This window comes from Bos grunniens, chromosome 28 (assembly GCF_055505025.1).
Source record: "Bos grunniens cultivar Pamir isolate PY7600 chromosome 28, Bosgru_T2T1.0, whole genome shotgun sequence".
Taxonomy (NCBI): domain Eukaryota; kingdom Metazoa; phylum Chordata; class Mammalia; order Artiodactyla; family Bovidae; genus Bos; species Bos grunniens.
The window spans coordinates 30,259,973-30,284,996 of record NC_141192.1 but is presented as its reverse complement, the minus strand read 5'-3'; the positions used below and the strand labels follow the sequence as shown (position 1 = coordinate 30,284,996).

The 25,024-nt window shown below is 38.3% G+C and overlaps 1 protein-coding gene across 50 annotated transcripts in view; it reads right to left on the bottom strand.

The window, feature by feature from the left end:
* The window catches only part of ANK3 (ankyrin 3), a 759,198-nt gene that overhangs the window by 230,094 nt on the left and 504,080 nt on the right, over positions 1-25,024 (bottom strand). For all 50 annotated transcript variants that reach the window (XM_086382383.1, XM_086382396.1, XM_086382405.1 and 47 more), the window contains 6 exons: positions 22,155-22,256; positions 21,648-21,746; positions 21,344-21,442; positions 10,633-10,731; positions 5,023-5,208; positions 3,027-3,125 (listed from right to left, as the gene is read on the bottom strand). In XM_086382383.1, the coding sequence (XP_086238509.1) occupies positions 3,027-3,125; positions 5,023-5,208; positions 10,633-10,731; positions 21,344-21,442; positions 21,648-21,746; positions 22,155-22,256 (684 nt within the window). The remainder of the gene's footprint in view (positions 1-3,026; positions 3,126-5,022; positions 5,209-10,632; positions 10,732-21,343; positions 21,443-21,647; positions 21,747-22,154; positions 22,257-25,024) is intronic.

Sequence of the window (25,024 nt, the reverse complement as noted above, 5' to 3'; positions counted from 1 at the left end):
ATGATTTATGGTTATGATTTGCAGCTAGTTCTCGGCAACTGAGGCTTACTGATCCTTTATTGCTTTGACCAGGCAAAATCGGATCCCGTCTGTGTTCCAGGGCATTTTACTTTTACCTGCTGTTTCTGCTACACCCCTGAGAGAACTCTGACCTAGGATCAGATCAGATCAGTCGCTCAGTCGTGTCCGACTCTTTGCGACCCCATGAATCGCAGCACGTCAGGCCTCCCTGTCCATCACCAACTCCCAGAGTTCACTGAGACTCACGTCCATCGAGTCAGTGATGCCATCCAGCCATCTCATCCTCTGTCGTCCCCTTCTCCACTTGCCCCCAATCCCTCCCAGCATCAGAGTCTTTTCCAATGAGTCAACTCTTCGCATGAGGTGGCCTACTTAAAGTACTGGAGTTTCAGCTTTAGCATCATTCCTTCCAAAGAAATCCCAGGGCTGATCTCCTTCAGAATGGACTGGTTGGATCTCCTTGCAGTCCAAGGGACTCTCAAGAGTCTTCTCCAACACCACAGTTCAAAAGCATCAATTCTTCAGCACTCAGCCTTCTTCACAGTCCAACTCTCACATCCATACATGACCACAGGAAAAACCATAGCCCTGACTAGATCGACCTTTGTTGGCAAAGTAATGTCTCTGCTTTTGAATATGCTATCTAGGTTGATCATAATTTTCCTTCCAAGGAGTAAGCGTCTTTTAATTTCATGGCTGCAGTCACCATCTGCAGTGATTTTGGAGCCTAGGAAGACCCCACTTAAGGCGGGAAGGGAGAGGACTCTGTAACACAAAAGGCTAGATGCTGGATTAGTATATAATATTACTAGAGATTTGGCACCCACAACATGTTTGTGGAGGCAACTAGCAGTTGCCTCTGATTAAGCTCTTCATGAAGACCAGTCCAGCTCAGACCTCCTACAGCAAGCCATCCATCAGCCACTGCAGAGGGGAGCATGGGCTTTCCAGTATGAGCAACAGTCCAGGCATCCTAGTGAGTACAATCAAACTCTGCCGCCGCCTTCAGCTCACAATTCTACGAGGCCTCACTAATTAGGAATGGCTGGGAGTAAACGCTTTTTTAAATCAGCAAAAGGTCTGAAATTTAACATTTTAAACAAAGGCTCAATGCAACTATCTTAAATCACATATGGTAATTCAGACAAGGTTAACAACAACAGTCTGAAGTCTCCACTGATCTTTAATTGATAAATTAGCATCATTTGTAATTACCATAGTAATTGTTTTAATGTAAATGGATGCTTTGGAATTGCTTGAAGGAGGCTGAAAATACTGTAATTTGTCCTCCTAAATTGTTTAAACATTGTCCCAATCTTCTTATTTTCAGCAGCATCAGGAAATTTCTGAACAATGGCACCAAGACAAACTTCAAACACTACCCTGACATGAATTTTCCAAATGTCCTAATTAGAAGATGCGGCTTAATGAGGTTTTCTGTGAGTTAGAGAAATGAAACCAGAAGAATGCATCTTACAGACACGGGGTTTTCTCACATCGGCATGCCCTGTTTATACACGACTTAAAGAAGTGCTTAGCTTTGTCCTTCTAAATGTCATAAGCCCTTGGGTCTGCTGAAACCCAAGGATGCTATTAATGCAATAAGAACACACACAGCTCTAGAGTGACAAGAGCTGCCTTATTTAAACTGATAAAAGCTTTTAGCAGGCTGAAGATAATCGGATAGGAAACAGCTTTTATGTTAGTACAATGTTAGCTCTTTTTAATTTTTATAGGACTAATGAATTATAAAAAGGATGAGAAAAATGAACCCCTAACATCATCAGGGTAAAGAGCTTTGGGGTTGAAATTCTGCCTTTTCTCATTTGCTAGCTCTATCATCTGGACCAACTACTTCTTGTCTCGGTTTCCCCTTCTGTAAAACAGTAACAAAAACACTTTTCTTGACATAAGAATTCATGAAATAAAAGTGCTCAGTTTGGCATCTGCTTCAAAGATGGTATTACTTTTACGGCTGCTCCAACTCCTGCTAGAACTAGTATTATGACCGTTCTCCCGATCTGGTCTATTGCCACTTCTCCCCTAACAAGTGAGGTTTTCAGCAAAAATAATACTTCAAATCCTATGTTCAAAATCATAGTGTTGCTGCTGCTGGTGATGACGCGTCAGAACTGTGCTAAGGGTTCTCCACACTCTCCTATTTCTCAATGACCCAGTGCAGGAGTGCCGATGTTATCTTATCATTACGATTTGTTGTTTAATTTCACAATCCATGTTAACTTCATCTTATCAATGAGGAAACTGATGGACACAGAAAGAAAAGTTAAATCTAACACAGGAACCCAGGGAGTCTGAATCCTGAGTCCCCACATCTGACCACTTCTACATTCTGCTTCCTGCTTTGTTCCTATTTCTGATGATACTGTTGCTGACGATCAAGCCCAGCCCAAGACTGGTTTCTACATTCAGAGCCCTACTACTCTGGATTATCTGAGTTGCTGTCCAGGGGTATCTGTGATACTGTAATTCCTTTTGCTATGAATATGAACTTATTTGGGTTACAGAATCTTGTTACACATTCTGGAAGTTTATAGGGGATAGAAGATAAGAGCAAAAGGTGGCCTCTCTTGTTTGGGTTCTGAGATTTGGGCCTCAAATCCAGTTCATTCCCATCTGGAAGATCAAGACCCTGATTTCTACAGCACTGTTAGTGCTATCAGACCCATTTCACACACACTCAGAAATTTCAGCTTGGAGGGACAACTTGTAGTTTCCAGGTGATTATTTAAATCACATCTTCTATATGTCACTTATTTATCACACACCCCATCCCCACTTCCGATCTTGGTTTTCTTTCCCTGCTAGAAAATAGGCGTGCCTGTCTACAAGCAAGAAAATGCACTAGAAAAGTAGAAAAACACAGCTTCCACTGACTGGGAGGACCCTTGGAGGTCATCTGGCTTGGCCTCCTCCTTATGTTGGGGGAGTAGGGTTAAGAATCATTTCAAATGCTTTAAAGGCATGTCAAATTGCAGCACTCTTACCCGTGCAGTGAAGTCCACGGCAGCTGCTCGGTTTAACAGCAATGTGGCTACGTTGATATTTCCATAGTGAGCAGCTATGTGGAGCGGAGTGAAGCCACTCTGGAAAGAAAACACAGCAGACGTTCAACTGATCCCTGTTGGCCTCTTGTCTGACATGTTAATACCACAACCCTGCCCAGATCAAAACGAGGAAGCAAAATATGCTGAGGTCCGCATTCCATTCTGTACTAGGTTTCTTTCCATTAGTGCCAATTGCTCATAGGATTTCAAAGGGATGCCAAACTCACAGGGAGAGGAAGAGCCAGGAAGGAACCAAGGGTGGAGACTGAGCCATTTTTGTGATCTGGGAGCAGAACTACACAGAAGCCAACCTGTCCAAAAGTTAAAATAGGGGCAACAAGAAATATCTTGATAGCTCACAGAAAGTTTGATGAGTACCCCTGTTGTATTATTCATGGTAGAACTGTCCACTGAAACTGTCAAAATCTCACTAGTATTATATATTCAATAGAGTCAAATTAACCAACAGTAAAAGCCAATTTTAATGATAAAAGCAATTTGGGGGGAAGAGGTGCTATTACAATTGGTCTTGAATCATGGTGAATGCATTTCATAAAGAAATCGACAAGCTGGTCTCTTTATTAGCAAATGCCTATTCAATAACCCATTTTTCTGGATTGTTCATACCAAGATCATTTTACTTCCTTGAAAAATGCTAAAACATGCAGCGATTTACTTAGTCCCCAAAGATTTCAACCTTACAGGAACTAGATGCATTTCTAAGTCGTCAGCAAGCTTCTCAGCCATGCTAGCGGTCTGACTGACTCTTGTCAAGGGTGGGTCACAGGGTGCCCTTCCGAGGTAACTTTCATTTTGCTGACACCACTGAGGGCGAGTGTCATGCAGAAATCTGAAGATTCAGTCCTAGATGAGTAGAATGACAGGGTTGTCTGCAGCTGTAGGTAGAGCTGAGAAGTTTCTCAAGTGTCAAGATGCTTCATGTCACAGGACTCTATTGTAGTACCCTTAAGTTTCAAGGATGCCTAATCCTTCCTCCTTTCGAACACCAGGTTCAGCTGCAGAAAGCCCTGGTAATCAAACTACTATCTCCTCTGGCACATGCTACTTTGAGGGTGGGGGTAGGAAGCAGGTATCTAGCCTACAGAAGGCAACGCAAAGAAGAAGGGAAAGAAATGAGGCAGCAGCACTAAGGAATGGGAAAATGATGATGCAGATATAGATCAAATGTACACGGATATACATATATATATATATATACCTCTGTTGTTCTATTCACCACCATCTAGGTTAACACATTTGGAAGCAAAGAGGAGGAAAAAATGAACGGTTAGTTTGCTCTCGGTGATCGTGGATGGCAGAAAGCTAATGACAGCTAAGTAATGCAGATGGAAGCTCCAATGGCAGCACAATAGGCACAGAAAGAAAGCTAGACTGAATGAAGGGCTACACGATGGCCTATTCCAAATGCCACGTTTCCTTCACAGACACTTGTAAGTAATGTGTGTCCAGACAATGGGAGTTGTTGGCTGGGACTCTGGCTGCTGGCATGCCTTCTGCAGCTGATCAATGCTCAGTGTATTGCCTACCATCTTAGATACCAACCAAAAATTTATTTGGCACACACTGTGGCTAGCATTTTATAATTTTTCACCTTGATGTTGGAACTGAAGTGCTAAATACATTCAAAATACATGTTCAAAGGAAGGACATTATTGGGTGTCTCTCGATTGATTTCTGTTGAGGTGGCCACCCATTAGCACATATAGGGCAGCACCCACAGGTCCCTCCCAACTGTAGATGCCGAGGGTAGGGGTGCTGCGCCTTCAACTGGATGACTTGGGGGCATGATTTTATTCCTTTCAGCGCAGTTAAGTGCTTGGCGTAAGCATGCCCAAAGGGAGCCCAGGCGTTCTTCACGTTTGGGTGCCTAACAGAGGAGGATGCCGTGTGATGAGTGTGTTTCCCAGGGCCTCACCTTTGACTCCACATCCGCATTGTTGTCATTCTGCAGCAGCAGGGCAGCGGCTTTTGTGTCATCTTTTCGGGCAGCGATGTGAAGAGCTGGAAGACGCACTTTTCCTTTTGTGTCATTTTCTAGCAGAAGTGACACTACTTGATCGTGACCTTGTTGCAAAGCTACTGCCAATGGTGTGAAGCCATCCTGCAAATAGATTATGGGTCAAGATTGGCCCCGATGGATATTTTCTTCTTGATTAACAAATAAGAAGCGGATCGAGTGTCAATTTTTGTTCACAGTTATTAAAGCTGACATATTCAAGTAGTTCCACATATATATGGAAAGATATTAAAAAATACATACATACATACATATATACACACACACACACCCCAAAACAGAAAATAATTTTAAAGGTAAATTTCCATCATTATTTTCAAACTATTTTATCCAGTACTTGTTGCCTAGTGTATCCTGTCTGCTTCATCACTATACTTTGTAACCTAGTGTATATTTGGTACTCAATTACTATATGTGAATTAATGAACTATACTCATTGCTGTTTTAAGGAAGGTATACATGAAAGACTCTTGGCTTCTCTGACCAATAAAAGAACGGATCATATAAAACATGACTAGAAGCAATTCAGACATACTCACATATCTGTACATTTAGTCTTCCTATTCTATTACCCTGGGACTTGACAAAGAGAAGACAGCTACAGATTTCATTGCAGCTGGAAAATCTAGCATTACTGACCATAAAAAAGAAAGCACAGAGGAGAATATCCTAAGCTGTCGTTATTGTTGTTTAGTTGCAAAGTTGCGTCTGATTCTTTGCAACCCCACAGACTACAGCCCATTAGGTTCCTCTGTCCATGGGATATCCCCATTAAGAATGAGTGAGTTGCCGTTTCCTTCTCCAGGGGATGGTCCTGACCCGGAGATCGAACCTGCATCTCCTGCTTGGCAGGTGGATTCTTTTCCAATGAGCCACCTGGGAAGCCCTTGAATATCCTAAGACTGGCTCCCAAATTTTAAATCTTCAATACTTTAATTATCGCCCACTCAAAAGAACATTTCAAAGTCATTTTCGCTAGACAATTGGCAAGTAGGTTACTTATTATTCTATTCAGATCATGATATTTATTATCTGTAGTGAATAGTATCTATTATTTGTAGTACAGATAATACTCCTTGTGGTACAAATCGAGGACCGCTGTAACGGAAGAGTGCTCGTAAGGGAAAAAGAAACACAGAGTTACTTGCATGCTCATGTCTTATTGGTTTTCCTACAAGATCACTTGCACCATTGTTTTCCTTGCTGGAAAACAGATAAGTGCTCCTAGCACTTGTTTGGCTGAATGCAAATCAGTATATTTATAATCAAGGGCTGTAAAATATCGGCCCCCCAAGCACCTAAGTGACAGTATTGCCCAGGCCCTTCTCGTATAAATCTTGTATAAATCTCTATTCTCCTTACTGTCTCTACCCTGGCATCTAAACTCAGGCTATTTGCCCCACTCTGAAATGTCCTCCTCCTTGCTCTACATACATAAATTCTATCTACACTCCAAGCTTCAAGATCTGGCTGCAGTTCCACTTGGTCTGTTCAACTTCTCCAGGAAGACCCAAGTGAAGAAGAGGATAAGCATCAATGTAAGCAGAAGGACATTCTCTGCAACCATAAATAATAAAGGTTGGATACAACCTAGACATCACCAAAACAATATCACAGGTTACACTTAAAGTACAAAGTTTAAGTGTAATTTAATGTTATGGGAAAAGGAATCAGCATAACCATGAAAATACATGATCTCATTTCCACTAAGAGAAACATACATATTTTGAACATGGACAAAAAAAATCTGGATGGATAAACAGAATGTTATCTCTAGGGACAACTAACTGTGGCTTTTTCTTTTCTCTTTTTATTGTACTTCTAAAGGAGGAAACAGGCTCCATCTTGAAAGCAGGACTCCATCTTGGGCCGGACTCTGGACTTTGAGCTACATGCCCAGTATCTATGGAGACGACATACCGACTGGAAAACAGGCCCCCTGGACGGAAGAACCCCAGGGCTCATACCTAGACTCTTCATTGCCTAAAAGAATACCCTAATTATCTGTGTAACCAAATAGAATCATAAATTCTATTATGCTTATTGGGGTATGACCACAGGCCTATTAATAATTGTCCACTGTTAACTACCTAGGCTTAAGGCATATGAATCATGGGTTAACTTTGTATCTTTCTCTTCCTTTGTTCAGACTAGTTTCAGGGAATTTGGGGAGGTCGGTTTGGGCACATACCCTTAGGGTATATAAGGTTTTCACAAAAACTGGTCAGGGTCCTTGGCTAAGAGGAGACTCTGCCTTGGGCCCACCGGTGTAATAAACCGCACTCCACTATCTGCATTGTCCTTCTGAGTGAGTTTGTTTACTGGAACGCGTGGCTACAACACTTCCTCTTTTACTTAATATATTACTTTCACAAAAGAGAAAAACACATCTAAAAAATGGAACGGTGAAAGGAAAGAGCTGTGTATTAAGAGGTAACGTTGCACCTCACTTTTAAAACCTGAGCAAAATCTAAGGGGTAAAAATGACAGCTCACTTGTTTTGCAGCAAAATGAAGTGGTTACATTTCCACCCATAGGAATGTTTCAATCCATAAGGCCTAAACATAAAGGAAACTATTTTGCACCAGAAAATCAACTGCAGCTAAGACGATTAGCACTGACAAGAATGTGCTTCTTGCATAAACCAATTAAAGACACAAAGATACCAGTCCTAAGGTGTTAATAGCTAAAATTAGCAGCTCCAGATTTTGTTTCCAAACCAATTTTAAAGGGTTTCGTTTGCTCTATGCAGTTATTCTTAAGAGAAAAATACGAGCCGAAAGGAAATATGAAGGAAGCTCCATTTGTACACTGCCTTTTGGAGTATCTGGCACATAATAGATGCCAGAAGTGAACAAATAAATTTACCTCATGCTTCAAAATCTTGATTAGCCAAAGAAGGAAGATATACATGGAAAGACAGGATACACAGTCCACAGTAATACAGGAAAAGTTTTGAAAAACACAACCATGCCAAAGACCTCATACATATATACAAGGAACATACGGGAACAATTGTATTGAAGGAACTTGACAATATCGTATCATCTAATAAGTTGAAAATTCTGTTAAATTTTTTTCATCTAAGGAATCCTTTCATTGCTCATTACTGTTCATTCTGTAAATACAGACTTCTGTATAAATGACACCAACATTATTGCTCGTAAGAAAGCAAAATTGTAATTAGAACATTATGTGAATGAAACATCTTATTTCTTGCTGTTCTTTTAATTCTCTAGTACTAATAATAAAAGAGATAAAAATTCAGTCAAAGCTTCAAATAGCTCGAGATAATCAGATAGCTGTTGTTTATGTGGTGATGGCACCAAATCCCTCATGAAGACATGGATGCGATTTGTTGTTGGAACACTAATTCATTTATTTATTTTAAAGCTAAAATATCCTTTGAAAGTAAAGTAATATAAAGCAGTAAAAAAAAAACTATCAAATATCTATCCATCTATCTACATATTTACCTATATCTATCTATCTATCCTCCTGCTAAAAGACTGAATTAGTTGTTTGAGGATCTCATATATTCCTTTTTAGTCAGTTGTAGTGCCTTTTTTGGGGGCTTGAAAACTTAAAAAAACACAAACAGAGAACCAGTGAGTTACTGATGACTAGTTGACAGGGTAATTCTATAGTCTTTTAATGGTAAACTGGTTTTATGTTTGTTCTAAAAGAGAGACACTCAATGATCTGCCCATCACGGCCTACAAAAAGAATACTACCCGTCCTTCACAGACGAAAAAGTACTAGAGAATTGCTGTCATCAGGATATTTATATTACATAGTATTTCCATCCAAAAATAGGAAGGGGTTTTCTCTTCTACAACCACCCTGGCTCCCATACCCATCCTCCCTGAAAAACATGATGTGACCCGCATATCAGATTTGAGGCACTCACACAGGTTACATTCTCCCCAGTGTGAGGAGAGGCACTGCTCTATGCAGACAAACGCCAGTTACTCTGCCATCAGCCATTCACTATTTATTACCAAGCTCTAAGGATATTATTATTATTTTTTTTAATCCATTCTCAAGATAAAAATCCCCAAGAGAACTGAAGGCTAGGAAGTGAAAAGTAAGGCTCTCTCTGAATTCTCAGAATAAACCATTGGAAACTGTACACTATGGACATTTTCCTATATTAGTACATACAGTCTTGTCTCATTGTTAATAGTGTAGAGTACCATTTTACTGTCTAAGTAAAGCAATATTTATCCAATAGCTTCCCCTTTGGTTCTTCCTGGTTTTTAAAAAATTGTTACTACTAATTATGTTGCTGTTTCTTAAATAATAACTATTTTTTGCATTATCTTCTAATATATAATGTCATATAAACTATTTGAAGTAGAACTGCTAAGCAAAAAGGTGTATAAATACTAATTTGGATAGTTAACGCTAAGTGTTATACAAAAGTGTTGCAACTGGTTGTCAATGTCACCAATATAATAGTTAAGTTGCAATTTTTCCTACCCCTTGAATTTCTTCTTCATCTCATGTGCTGAAGACTGGATCTCATTCTCTATCTGATCAATAAATTAAAATTTATTTGATTACAAGGGAGGATGAGGTATTTTCATACATTTGTGGTCATTTGTATATTTTTGTGTGTGAACTGTCTCTTCATTTATCTCCTGGTTTTCCTGGAAGGCATGATCTCAAAAGCTGGCCAAGGTTACAGGCAACCCTGTGCATATAATCCCGATGATATACATCTTTCTTGTGCCATTCAGGAAACACTTCAGGATGAAAGTCAGAGAATTTGGCTTTATGACAGGGATAACCCTACACCTGTTCTAACTCTTTCTTTTGTTAAAAATAAAGAGTACACAAGCAGTAGTCCTTTATTATTAGCAATAGATTTCTAGTGATACACTTCAAGGGATCATAATCTTCCATCCAGATTAGTTTCAAAAATAAACTACATTACCTAAAATAGTATCAGTGACTTAAATAACTTTATTTTTAATAACTCCCCTATTCATGATTGCAAATGTTTTTTTAAAGGCTGTTTTTATCTACTCTTCAAAAATGTATACTAGTTTTGTTTAGAAGTTAAGTTTAGAGTTAAATCTAATTAGTTAACTTTAGAAATGCATAAATCCAATCATTATAATTATGCTAACTTAAATTTGGAAAAAAAAAACAGATTTAAAACTTATGTTCTATCACAAAAAATATTTCAAAACAGGGGCTGTCTTTGACGCAAAATTGTAAGGAGAAGAGTACTCTCAAGCAATTATGTAAATAGTAAACAAATAGCTCAATTATAGGGTAAGCCAGGCATTTAAGAGCAGAAAGGGTAACTAGGCATGGAAGATTCTTGAAAGACTAAAAACAGACTTTTCTAATGTATTTCATAAAAACTTATGAGCCCACACATTAATATACAACTGTAATGAAATACCAGTGGGACAGATTCTCAGTGATACAACTTCAGGTTTCTAAAATCCCTATAAACATGTGAATTCACTCACAAAAAGAACCAAAGTGTCTTACCTCTGTGGCCAGGCTCTGGCTTGCACCATTGTCGAGGAGAAACTTGACAACTTCCAGGTGGTTCTCCTGGGCTGCCATATACAATGGTGTGAAACCATTCTGCAAAACACCAATTTAAATGTTTGTAGCTTTTTAAAGCTAATTGATCTTTCTACTGTACTGATGATATTATATGTTTCAGATCTTTCTACTGTACTGATGATACTATATGTTTCAGGAAATGCTCACACATAATAATTTTTATAATACTTTAATGTATATATTTATATATATTACAAAACCTGAGCATGATAGTTTAAGCAGAATTATGAAGCATAATTGTTAATTATGCTTCATAATTCTAGTTTGAGTGTGGTTCATAGCTAATAGTCTAATTCATATCAATACATCCAGTTTAGTTAAACATGTGTATCCATTTAACTAACCACTTACTGAGTGTCTACCATGAGCAAAGAGTTTTACTAGATACCATGAAGATATGAAGAAAAATACATTTGGTCATTGTCCCAATGAGTTTTTTATCCCAAGCAATAATTATTTCTCCTAAACAAAATATGTAATACTTTTACATAAAATTAAGCACCTGAAATAGTTCCGACTTTGGAAGAAATTTATATTAATTTCATACAGCTTCAAACTTACCACAGATGAGGTGACTTGGAGCAAAGGAAAGAACACCAATTTGAAAAGGGTATACTTCAGTTTTAAAGTAGAATTCAATTAGGTGGTCTACTTTTTGTAAGTTTCCTTCCTTGTATTTTTTGCAAAGACATATTGTGCATCATTGTCTGAAATGTGCCCAGCTCCCAAGGAACTTGGAAATAAATGCATGTATATATCTTAAACTTCTTAGTAAAAATGTTCTCTGAAACAATGTATTTCACATCTGTAAAACACTGTAATCAGATCAGATCAGTCGCTCAGTCGTGTCCGACTCTTTGGGACCCCATGAATCGCAGCACGCCAGGCTTCCCTGTCCATCACCAACTCCCGGAGTTCACTCAGACTCACGTCCATCGAGGCAGTGATGCCATCCAGCCATCTCATCCTCTGTCGTCCCCTTCTCCTCTTGCCCCCAATCCTTCCCAGCATCAGTCTTTTCCAATGAGTCAACTCTTCGCATGAGGTGGCCAAAGTACTGGAGTTTCAGCTTTAGCATCATTCCTTCCAAAGAAATCCCAGGACTGATCTCCTTTAGGATGGACTGGTTGGATCTCCTTGCAGTCCGAGGGACTAAAAAACTTATTGCAAGATATATATACCAAAACAGATATTTTTCAAACTATAATAAATTCTCTTTGAATAAATTTTTCAGAATTTAGTTCTATTTAACTAACTGGTCTGGAAATTTTGTTGTATATATTATGCAATCTCAAAGAATAAATGGAAATTCATTCTAAATTAAATGTTACAAAGTAATACTCAAAGTTTTGTGATTCCAAAGGTTTAAGTTCATTATTATAAATACCAATTATTATATGATGACCTTACTTATCAAATCTCTGGATGAGTAATATGAATAACATAAAATTCAACCTCTACTAACGTCAATTTTTTGGTTTCTAGCTCAGAATTAGGAAGTGTAAAAGATTCGTAAGCAGATAAAAGTGGTACCACGTAACAAATCTACCATGGTGAATATACTTTATTCATCAGAGAGTTCCTCTATTCTACTTATTTTGCACATAATTGTAATTAGCTAGGTTATTAGCTTGCCAAGCTCAAGATTAGAGACACAAAATTAGAGGCAGTAGAGTATGACACAAGATTCAAGCTTCTTCACTGTATATTATTTACCTAGTAAAATCATTAATTTCACTGTTACTTTGTTCTATCATGAAAGGTTTTTATCAATATTAAATATGAAACATGCATAACTGCAATCCAATGTGTGTGTGTGTGTGTGTGTGTGCACGCACGCGCGCGTGTTGGGGGGTGGGGTGGCGGGATAGGTGGGCTTCATCTTTGTCACTCTTTCCAGACCTATGGGGCACACTGAAAGCTAGTTTAGACCTTTTATGATATTACTTTCTTCTCCTTTTCTTATCTGACCAAAATCAAAGATTAACTCTTGGTTGATTTAAATATCTCTTAACCAAAAAAGAGAAAAAAATTTAAAATATTAAAAAGAAAAGGTGAATTTTCCCTATCACTCTGTGAACTGAGTATCTATCTTTACAAATCACCCAAAATTTCCAGACCAAATATTCAGATTTTAGGAGTAAAGTTTTTAAGAAAAACTTCCAAACTGGATATTATTTTCTGAGACATAAATATCAAGTAGATAATATATGTCAGTGGCGTCTCAACTCCAGGGCAGAGATCTGTTGTACTTCAAGATTACCTAGGAAACACTGGTCCTGCGGCACATCTGGTTTCTAGCCCAGGGTACTTGCACTCTTCTTGAGGAAACCTGCCAGAACCAAACATTTCCTGACCCGTGAAGGGAATCCAAAACCAGACACTGAGCTTTAGGAGATGCTGCTCTTGCAGACCTGGAGTTTCTACAGAGTGACTCATAAAAAGTACAACTTTTACATCATCCAGTTGCCTTCTTCATCGTGGCAGAGGGTAAAATGCTGGAATTTCAGAAATAATCTGCAGACATGAATCATAGCGAGATGGGGCTCTGTTTCCACAGTAGCTTTTCCTTTTCTTTTTTGAATGCTTGACACTGTATAGCTATTGCTTGAAAGCTGGTCATTTTCTGAATGGTCACATGCTTTCATACTTTTTTTCACTTTATAAATTTTTATGGATATATAATTCACATATGAATAAACTCACTTTCTCAAAGTGTAAAATTTAGTGTTGTTTCATCTGTTCACAAATTTGGGAAAATATCCTCACCATCTAATTCCAGAACGTTTCATCACCTCAGAAAGGGACCATTAGTAATCATACCTCATTTGCCCCTCCTCATGGTCTCTGGCAACCACTCATCCGCTTTCCATCTTCACAGATTTGTCTGTTGTAAACGTTTCATGTAAGTGGAATCGCACAATACATGGCATTGAATGGTCTCATTTTACTTGTGCTGACCATACTGATAAAATGATTTTTGATGGGGCCTCCATCAAGGAAGTCTCCATTTTATAGTGGGCATTTGAGTGTGTGTGTGTGTGTTTATTTTGGTATCTTCATTTGGCAGTACTGCTTTTTCTTTAGAGGAACTATGTTTTCACCAATGTTTAGGTAGGACTGGTCTTGGCTGGACTTTGATGCAAATTGGCCAGCCCTTCTTCAACCACAAGGTCAGCGCATGTAAAGGATGGCTCTGCATGCTGTTCCATGACTACTCTCCAGTCCTCTCAGGCTTGTCTTCTACCAAACCTCCCCTCCCCACCCTCGGATGACCTGTAGGGAACATATCAAAGGACAATCTTACCCTTTAGCTTCTGACTAGGTTCTCTCACTCCAACTACCTAGTTTCCAAAGCTTTCTGAAAGCTTCTTTAGCCTCCTGTTCTATGGGTTCCTCAGGGAATTCCAAATTGCTGAAGTTATTTGGATTAAAGTGATAGAAATTAACACTAATTAATAAAAAATCACCTTTCAGGAAAGGATTAAGAAGCTGTGAGAACACATACACACCATTTAGTTATGTTATAGGGAGATAATTATAAGCATCCTTTGGAAAGAGTGAAAAAAGGTATTACCATTACTGTCTAGTGCAAAGAGGCTTAAGGTACGAGCAAATTCAGTGTGGACGCCCTAGAGCTGTAATGCTTTTCCGTGAAATGGTACTTGGATTAGGAAAATGGTCAGATTTCAGGAAAGATGTTCTTTTTCTCTTAAGAGAAAAAAGTACATCACTGGTTTTATATTAATTTCCTAACTTAGGAAATTTCCAAAACAAAGAGCTGACCAAAAAGGAACATATGTGTGGCCCAATTTACATTTTCTTTTCTGTAGCAACAATAGACTGAATTCTCAAAAAGCAGAATAGCTCAAGACTGAATATGCTTCTTGATATCTGACTTTATCCAATATCTTCAATTCCCTCTGCTCTGAAGGCATTTCAGTGTTATTATAAGTGTTGTGGTATTATCATAAGTATGCAAAGTTGCAGACTTATAGTTTTATAGATAGTACTGAGGCACGCTGCCTAGATCCACTAAAATAAAATAAAAATGAAATAAAATGAACTAAAATAAAGGCTTAAATTTCATCCTTGAAATTTTCTTATCTATGCTAATTTCCTCTAAGGTTTGTATATCAAAAAGTCCTATTTTTAATTAAAATATTAAGGGCTTGGTAATAAATTTGTACTGATTTGTATATGATACTAATTTTTCTGAAGGCTGTTTACATCAGAGATATGCTATGAGTTTTAAGGTCAGAAAGGCTCTATTCGGACCATATCCATTGTCTAGCTTCATTGGGATCTGACCTCCTCAATAGGAAACATTAAAAACACAGAAAGACCAAGGAAACATTGATTTAATTAAAGGGCTTTGTCTTTGTTAAAACCACTGTGAAAACCTGTCCATTTAGGATACTTTGATAGCTAAAATACTATTTGAAATAGAATCCCAGGGATGGGGAAGCCTGGGGGGCTGCCGTCTATGGGGTCACACAGAGTCGGACACGACTGAAGCGATTTAGCAGCAGCAGCAGCTTTTTTATAAATATGGTTGGTGTCTTATGGAATAAAGACAGAGAAAGAGAAAAGCATGAGGGATGTCATTTGACATGACGGTTTAGGATTTTTCGAGCGCAAACACTGTTAATCATTGTTGTATTGTATATAAAGTACTAAGGACTTAAATTAGAGTTCTTTAAAATCACAATTTAGTTATCTAACCCCATTTCTTTCTTAGGGTAGGCCTAAATGATTTCCTGGAACGTTAAGTAATATAAGAAAGAGTTAACTACTTATTAAGACCTAAGATCAAGGCAATGACAAGAATTATTACAAGAATATCTATAAACTCCTAGTTTATAGAGTCTCAGTTCATCAGAACTTGATATTGTCCAATGCTATTTTTATTTTCCAGGAGAATTTTTATATTTAAGGAAGGTGAGGGGCTCTTTTGATACTGTTCCTCATTGGCAATTAATTATTGTCTATAGGATAAAATTTCACGTGGACAGGAATACTGTCATTCTTGAATACTAATATTCCTGTGATGTTCTGCCATCTAAATGGAATTTCATTGCACTTCATGGTGTTACTGCTTGTTGTTCTTTATGAAAGTTCCTTTTGAAAAGCTGCTGCCAGGAATTATCTTTGAAACTCCATTCAGCTGTGTGGTGATCTCATTACTTACTCCATCCATAGAATGATGCAGTTCAGAAGGTTTCTGAGGGCAGGTGTCTAGAGGAAGGGGGGCAGGTTTTACTGTCAAGTGTGTGGCTGGGTATTCCAAGCACAGCTGCAAGGAACAGCACATTTCACAGCCCATGTTCTTCTTCTGCACTTCATCATCAGAAGAGAATGTGTACAAATTGAAATCAAATCTGGTTAGGATTTTATTTCGACTACAGATTCTCCCAGACATTGGAGAGAAGGTTTAAAACTATGCCTTCTCTGATCATTTGTCAGGAATGTGTACATTGTTCACAAGATGGGGAGGCTAACTGTCTCTCCCTTGGAGGAAAAAAGAAGAAAATGAAAATGGACTAAAGCATTCCCCATTACCTCAGAGCTTAACACTAGCTGTTTCCTGAGTAAAAAAAATCATAGAGGCATTTAAAAATAACTGGTTGAAAAGCATAATGCTTCTCTTGTGGTCATCTGGTCTGTATTTCTCTTATATTTGTCAATATTCAAGTTTATATCACTCCTTTCTGGAAAAACATTCTTACATTATTACTCTAAGTGAGCTCTCGATGGGAATCAGAACAGGTGGCATAAACCATGTAACAAAAGCCCAACCACAGGGAACTAAAGATTAGACCAATTACACAAGAAACCATGTGGCTGGAAGAACAGTTTTGAGAGGGTCACAGGCAGGAAGGCCAGGGGTCTCCAATGGAGGAAACAGGCTGCAAGCGTCAGGCATTTTTTCTCTCTCTCTTAAGCGGCAGGAGGAAACAAACTCCAAGTGTCAGACTATTTTCCCTTCTCTATACAAAATTAAAAGGACGTTTCTCTTAAAATTCTGTGTTGCCATGAGGACACCTGGTTCCACCTGAACTTAACTTTTCTCAAACCTTGGGCTAACCAAGGTGTTTTTCTTATGGAAATGTTTTTCTTAAGCTATGTTAATGAACTATGTATTTAGCCTGCTAAGTCACTTCAGTCATGTCCGACTCTGTGTGACCCCATAGACGGCAGCCCACCAGGCTCCCCCGTCCCTGGGATTCTCCAGGCAAGAACACTGGAGTATTTAGCCTAGACTCTGTCTTTCTTTCTTCAAGTCAGTTCCACTTAAGACTCAGAACCCATAAGGGCTCAACAAACCAGTATGTTTTACTCAAACATTGTTCTCCTAATCTATGTTACTGAAACTATATATTTACTTGGAAACCTGCCTTTTTTTAAGATTCACGTCATTTCGTTTTACGGCCTGAGATGACTCACTTTGTGTCAATGTTATCTCAAAATGCGCGTTGTGGGTGAGGGGCCTGGTGCCACTCTGCGGTTTGAGACATTTCCTTTCTCTAATTAACAGTTTGCTTATAGTTATATAACATACTGCTAAAGGCTAGCACAGGGGGGCTCTTTCTGCACCCTTTTGATGTCTATGTCAGAAGCTTTCTCTATCTCTTTTATACTTCAGTAAAACTTTATTACACAAAAGCTCTAAGCAATCAAGCCTCGTCACTGGCCCTGGACTGAATTCCTCTCCTCTGGAGCCAAGAATCCTGGCTTCTTTCATGGCTCAGCAGCAACCTTTCAGTTTCTTTTCTGCAACACTGACATTTAATGGCATCAGAGCTCTCATCAATATGGCTGAAGTAACAAGGTGGAAAGTCATTGCAATTCCGTGGACCCATAAAGTACAAGAGGCTCCTGTTATTCAAAGATAATCACTACTGGAAAAAGCTGAGGAAATCAAGCGCACTTAAGGTGGAGATCAAAAGGCCACAGTAAATAATGAAAAAAGTTAGACTGAGACTTCATCTTGAAAGAGAAAACCAGAAATTGTAAAAGCGAATTTATATGATTTAACAAAACGTAGGTTACAACTGGATCATGTACAAGTTCACAGAATGAATGAAGACTAAACCAACTATGATTCTGGGGGAGAAAGTATGATTTTCATTTCCAACAAAACCATATGATGGGTCAACAGCCTTCACTTTTTATTTTCAGACTAATTTTTTCCTTCATTTAACATTTTGATTCTCAAATCATTCAAGTTGGAAACATGTGTCAGGAAATCATCCTGATTCTTTACACATTCTGGCCTACTCCTGCCAGAAAGCCGCGACCTCACAGCTTGGCGGTGGGTCCAGCAGTCCTCCAGCATCATTTTTCCTGACTTCATGATATCCTACATCTTTGGAAAACTTGCAGCTTTGTTCTATAGCCAATTTGTTCAACCTAACACCCTGGGGTAGATATTGATGAACCAGGATAGATGTCAGCCTTCAGCTGGAAGGAATGTTTGAGTAGAGGTCAGTTCTTAAAATGGTCAGGTCCTTAGAGAGTATCATACTAAATGAAGTTAAGTCAGAAAGAGAAAGACAAATGCCATATGATATTATTTATATGTGGAATCTAAAATATGATACAAATGAACCTATCTATGAAACAGAAACAGACCCACAGATACAGAGAACAGACTTGTGGTTGCCAAGTGAGCGGGAAGGATTGGGAGTTTGGGATTAGCAGAGAATTATTATACAGAGAATGGATAAATAAGATACTACTGTATAACACAGGGAACTATATTCAATATCCTGTGATAAACCATAATAGAAAAGAATATGAAAAATAATATATATATATAAATGTATAAGTGAGTCACGTTGTTGTACGGTAGAAATGAACACAACATGGCAAATCAACTATACTTCAATAAAATTAAAAAAAAAAAAAACAATCAGGTCCTTAGTGGCTATTTATCTGTTATGATGATGTATGCTCTCCTACACAAGCTCACGCCTCTGGGGGACTCACATAATGAATAATTTGGATAATGAAGACCTGTATTTTTAGACCAATAAAGTGAGCTTAATTTTTTTGGACTCAAAATCCACCAAATGATAATCTATTAGTATTTTTGTTAGAGCTTCATACAGGACTCTGAGAACTTGTCGGAGAATCTTCTGAATGAATGATGGGTGCATATCCATTACAAACAATCCGGAAATTTTAACGTGTGGTGATTTTAAAGTTTCTTCTGCTTTTTTTGTCCCCCCTAATCTGTTTCAGGGAGCAACAACGATGCCTCTGTTAGTAAACAGGAATTGACCATACTGGACTTTCGCTAACATCATAAACTAGAATAAGTCTCTACATTACAGAGATTCTCCAATCATTTGTGTTTATCACCACCAGCCATACATATCAGTCTACAGATGGCTGACTTTGAAAAACCTCTGCCTTTCACATGCAGAGGATTGCAAATGAGGATATAAATGAAACTAAATAATCTGGAATAATATACCTATTCAATGAATATTTATAAGTATGTGCTAAGTTGGTTCAGTCATGTCTGACTCTCTGTAATCTTATGGACTATAACCTGCCAGGCTCCTCTATCCATGGGATTCTCCAGGCAAGAATACTGGAGTGGGTTGTCATGCCCTCTTTTTTTTTTTTATTTTATTTTTAAACTTTACATAATTGTATTAGTTTTGCCAAATATCAAAATGAATCCGCCACAGGTATACATGTGTTCCCCATCCTGAACCCTCCTCCCTCCTCCCTCCCCATACCATCCCTCTGGGCCGTCCTACTGCACCAGCCCCAAGAATCCAGCATCGTGCATTGAACCTGGACTGGCAACTCGTTTCCTACATGATATTTTACATGTTTCATTGCCATTCTCCCAAATCTTCCCATCCTCTCCCTCTCCCACAGAGTCCATAAGACTGTTCTATACATCAGTGTCTCTTTTGCTGTCTCGTACACCGGGTTATTGTTACCCTCTTTCTAAATTCCATATATATGCGTTAGTATACTGTATTTATGTTTTTCCTTCTGGCTTACTTCACTCTGTATAATAGGCTCCAGTTTCATCCACCTCATTAGAACTGATTCAAATGTATTCTTTTTAATGGCTGAGTAATACTCCATTGTGTATATGTACCACAGCTTTCTGAATGGATAAGAAAGCTGTCATGCCCTCTTTCAGGAGATTTTCCTGACCGAGGAACAGAACCTGACTGAGTCTCTTAAGTCTCATGCATTGGCGAGCAGTTTCTTTACCACTAGTGCCCCCTGGGAAGCCCATTCAATGAATTTAACTCTTTTAAATTTATATTTTACATGGAAGCATAGTTAATTTACAATGTCATGTTAGTTTCAGGTGTATAGCAAAATGATTCAGCTATGCATATACATATGGTCATATTTTTTCAGATTTTTTTGCTATATAGATTATTATACAATATTGACTAGAGTTCCCTGTGCTATAAAGTAGGTCCTTGTTTATCTATTTTATATACAGTAGTGCTTTCTCCTGCATGCTCAGTTGCTCAGTTATGTCCAACTTTTTGCAACCCCATTGATGGCAGCCCGCCAGCTCCTCTGTCTATGAAATTCTCTAGGCAAGAATACTGGAATGGATTGCCATTTCCTACTCCAGGGGATCTTTCCAACCCAGGGATAGAACCCGAGTCTTCTGCATTGGCAGGCGGATTCTTTACCAACTGAGCCACCTGGGAACTCCTAATTTATCCCCCAACTCCCCACCTTTTTCTGTTGGTTTTCATAAGTTTGTTTTAAAGTCTGAGTCTGTTTCTGTTTTGTAAGTAAGTCCACTTGTATCATTTTTTTTTTTAAGATTTCACATATAAGTGATATATAGTATTTGTCTTTCTCTATCTGACTTACCTCACTTAGTGTGATAATCTCTAGTTCTGTCCACGTTGCTGCATATGGCATTATTTCATTATTTTTGACTGAGTGGTATTCCATTGTATGTATATATGTGTGGATACCACATCTTATTTATCCCTTCCTCTGTGGATGGACATTTAGGTTGCTTTCATGTCTTGGCAGTGCTGGAATGAACACTAGGGTACATGTATCTTTTTGAATTATGGTGTTCTCTGGGAATACACTCAGGAGTGGGCTTGACGGATCATATATATGGTCATTCTACTTCTAGTTTTTTAAGGAACCTCCATACTGTTCTCTGTAGTGGTGCACAAATTTACATTCCCATCAACAATGTATGAGTGTTCCCTTTTCTATACATGCTCTCCAACATTTACTATTTGCAGACTTTTTTTTTTTTATTGCAACAATGCTTTATTAGGGTGGCCAGGAATTGAACCCATATCTCCAAGGTCTGCCTGTGCATTCATTTCAAAAAAAGTTACTGGAAAATACAAATAAAAGGACAAGACCTAAGTGGCCACCTAAGTGGCTTGGTGAATGAATTTTTGCTGCTTTTAAGGGCAAAGGGTCCTTCTTCACAGCCCTTGCTGCACTGGCCCTGCCCACTGACCTGGGTTTTTCCTTGATGATGATATAGCTCTTAAATATTGTTTTCTTAGAAGACACAAGAACAAACAAGCACCTGACCCAGAACATTATTTGCGAATCATGATCACAGCATTTCTTGGCATCTGAGATATAGGTTTACCTGGGACTGGGCGTTGACATTGGCTCCATTTGTAACCAAGACTTTTACCACCTCTGCTTGCCCTGCCAAAGATGCTATATGCAACGCTGTGTTTCCTTTCTGTGAAATGAGAAACAAGATCCATCAGTTCACCCATCTTTCTCTCTGCTTTCAACATTTTACAAAATATTAATTCACTCTGTAAGTTCCCCAGGAGAACAATGCTTATGAGTATTTCATGAGAAGCATGCCTGGATTTTTAGAGGGCTGAATTCTCATTGAACTGGGCAACTGATACAAAAAGCACGAAACGTGTGACACTGACCTTTGTAGCTGCATCCACATTGGCTTCTCTCTGTAGGAGTTCAGAGACAACTTCTACGTGGCCCTCTTTGGAAGCAAGATGGAGAGCGTTCAACCCATTCTGATTAAGTGAAGGGAAAGCTTTATCAGCAGGTTGAAAATAGAGCGATAAACAGTCTACTAAGAACTCTGAAGAGAGCACCCTACCAACAACCATTTGCATGTGTGCAATGCAGGAGCCTGAATTCGGAATAAAAGTACTTGTGGCAATTAGGCGGGTTGCTCTGATGTCATTATGTACTGTATTTTAGGAACTAATTGTTAAAGGACACATATCTACATTTCTGAATTCTCCTCTAACAAAGCGAAGAATAAATTGATCATTCAAGTTGGTGACATTTAATAGAAAACACTGGCAAAAAGAGAAAGTCTTGGTAATAACTTGGTAATAGAGGATTTAAAGACTTTAAAGTCTGGATTTTAAAAATTTTAACTGAAAACTTAAATAACAACAACAATCACAACTAACCTGATTGCAAATGTTGATGTCAACTCCATTTTTTATGTAGTCAAGGGCCTTTTCCAAGTGTCCAGCTCGAGCTGCTCTTAAGTAACTCGCGTTGGCATCAGACTGAATAAAAAAGAAAAAACATTTGGTTAAAAAAAGGAAACGAATATGCCTATTTCTAGCTACCAGATGATTGTTCAAACTATTTAAAAAGAAAGTAAAACCGAGATTTTTTTCAACTGAACTATTTTATTTCTAACATGAAAACACTAATATAAGGTCTTCATGAAGTCACCAGGAAAAGAACAAATTCTTCAAAAGTTAGTTTCAAGTGTATAAAATCACCCCTTCTGTGATGCCATAAGTGATTCCAAACTGAAAGAGAACATTTCCTAGGATGTGTAGGTACATACAATTTCATGAGAGTTAAGAAAAATCCTGAAACTTTCTGGTAGTTACATTACAATAAACCTCACTGCTCTCTTTAATCATACATTTAATTATACAGATGTTGAACTACAATACTATATCTGAAACTCATATAATTTTTTAAAAAGAGATTTAACATTACCCCATTCTTTTGTATATAACTATGGCCAGTTTTTCAATTAATAGCTTCATAAGTACATTTAATGCTGTTATACTAGTTTAACAGGAATTTGTGGTTAATGATGCTCTCTGCAATTTTCCTGCAGGTCATAGCCATGTGTTGGAATGTTGACTGTATTTGAAAAGCATTCATTTATAAATGTCTACAGTTTGTGAAGCATACTTTCCATATATTTTAAAGCTAAGTCCACAACCTATGGACAACTTTATTAGAAGCATTAGCCTGTACAAATAAAGAAATATGTCCACCTTTTTTGAACATCAAAAGCCAAGTCTATAATTCATTCATTGGAAGCTTCCAACTCTAAACTATTGCTAAACTCTAATACCTACAATTACACAGCTGAAATCATCTGCTACTGAAATTTTTTAATAGAAAAAAAGGTGATAAGAAAGACTGCCAAGTTGAGTCTGCACAATTTGTAAAGGAATCTTGTTTCATGTAAAATAATACAGAAGGAGATCTTGAAAGGGCTGCCGAAAACATCACTGGTTATAAATGCAATCATGCGGGACATGGCTTAAAAGAACCCAGTGTCTTCCTTCAGGCATTTGGCCACTACCTCCTTCAAACTCCCATTCACTTGCCACCTCTTCTGTAAAGGCTTCCCAGACCTCCAGGCAGAGCTTAATTGCTCAGTGCTCCCAAGGCACTCATTTCATTGAGCCTTCTTGGTATTTATCACCCAGCACCATAGTTTTTGGTGTACCTGTCTTTTGTCTTCCCTAAATTATAAGCTCTTTAATAACAGGCAGAGCTGTATTAAGGGGTAGACAAATGAAAAGTCACTAACATGCCGATCCTGAAGGAACACTAATTTGACCCTGGAAACGTACTTGAGATGAAGACAATTCTGTTACTCAGAGGAATCTCCGATTTTGGTGTGGGTCAGTTAAGAGTTGACTTGCCCAAGACCTAAATGAAATGGCAGTGCCTCTAGGGTCTCCCCCATTTCCATGCACATTAGTATGCCTCTCTCTGAAAGAGTCCTGCTTCTTCTAAATTAGGGTTTCTTAATCTCAGCAGTACTGGCATTCTGATCCAGATAATTTTTTGATGTAAGGAACAATCCTGTCCAGTGTGTATGTTCACCAGCATTCCCAGCATCTACCAATCAGGCACCAGGGGAATCTCCTATTTGAGACGACCAAAACTGTCTTCATGAAGCCAAGTTTCCTAGGGTGAAGGCTAAAACCTCTACAGTTGAGAACCACTGCTCTAAAAAAATAGTAAATCGATTTGCTTAAAGATTGTGAGTTTCAAAAGGCTTTCATATTTTGCATTGCCATATGCAAAATATGGCATTGCCATATGCCTTGACCTAGCACAAGGCACTGACTATAAGTATAACATTCATCCTTCTGTTTCCTGGCACATAGCAAGTGCCTAGAAATGATTTGTGAATGGATGAATCAACAAATAAGTAAACTGTGTGGAAATAACTGATTAATTGAGGAGGGCATGGAAACCCACTCCATTATTCTTGCCTGGAGAATCCCCATGGTCAAAGGAGCCTGGAGGGCTGCAGTCCACGGGGTTGCAAAGAGACGGACATGACTGAGCAACTAAGCACAAACTGCTTAATTAAAATATTTCCTGGAATAATACAGGAGGCTTTATTAACAACAACAAAAACAACACAAGAGCTATTTATGTTGAGAATTTGCTATGATACAAAGCTGAACAGCAGAGAGCATAAGCTAAGCCATAAGTTTGGTGTCTGGGAACACATGTAGGTATTGCTGTAGTAAAATTGGGATTTGAGTCAAGCATGCAGATAATTTAATCAGGGCAGAGAGTTAAGTAAGAGTAAAACAACAGATTTGGTTCAAATCAGACAAAGGACAAACTGAAGTTTCCAAGAATGTAATGAAACATAAAGTTCAGTCTTTAAAGCAATTTGGTACTTGGAGAAGGTTAGTTTTGTTTGGTTTGTAAGTTCAGTTAGAAACAAATTAGCTATGCAAGGATGGGTCACTGTACCATAAAACATCATCTTCTTTGTGCCTGCTCAGTGACTTATTAGTGAATTTGCCCAGAAGGGCTCTGATGCTGTCCTGGGAACAAATGACATCAGCCTGCCTGGATTATTTCAGTGGCCGGAGATAACAACAGTGAATTAAGTAGGCACCCCAAACCCTGACTTTGAATACACAAAAACAGCAGTTATAGAAGTTTAAAAAAGAAAGATGTCAGAATTCAAGGAAAGCCCCTGAATTGATTCTGGATCTAAAAAGGTTTGGCAATTCTTTATACTGTCCATTTTTCTCTCACATTTTCT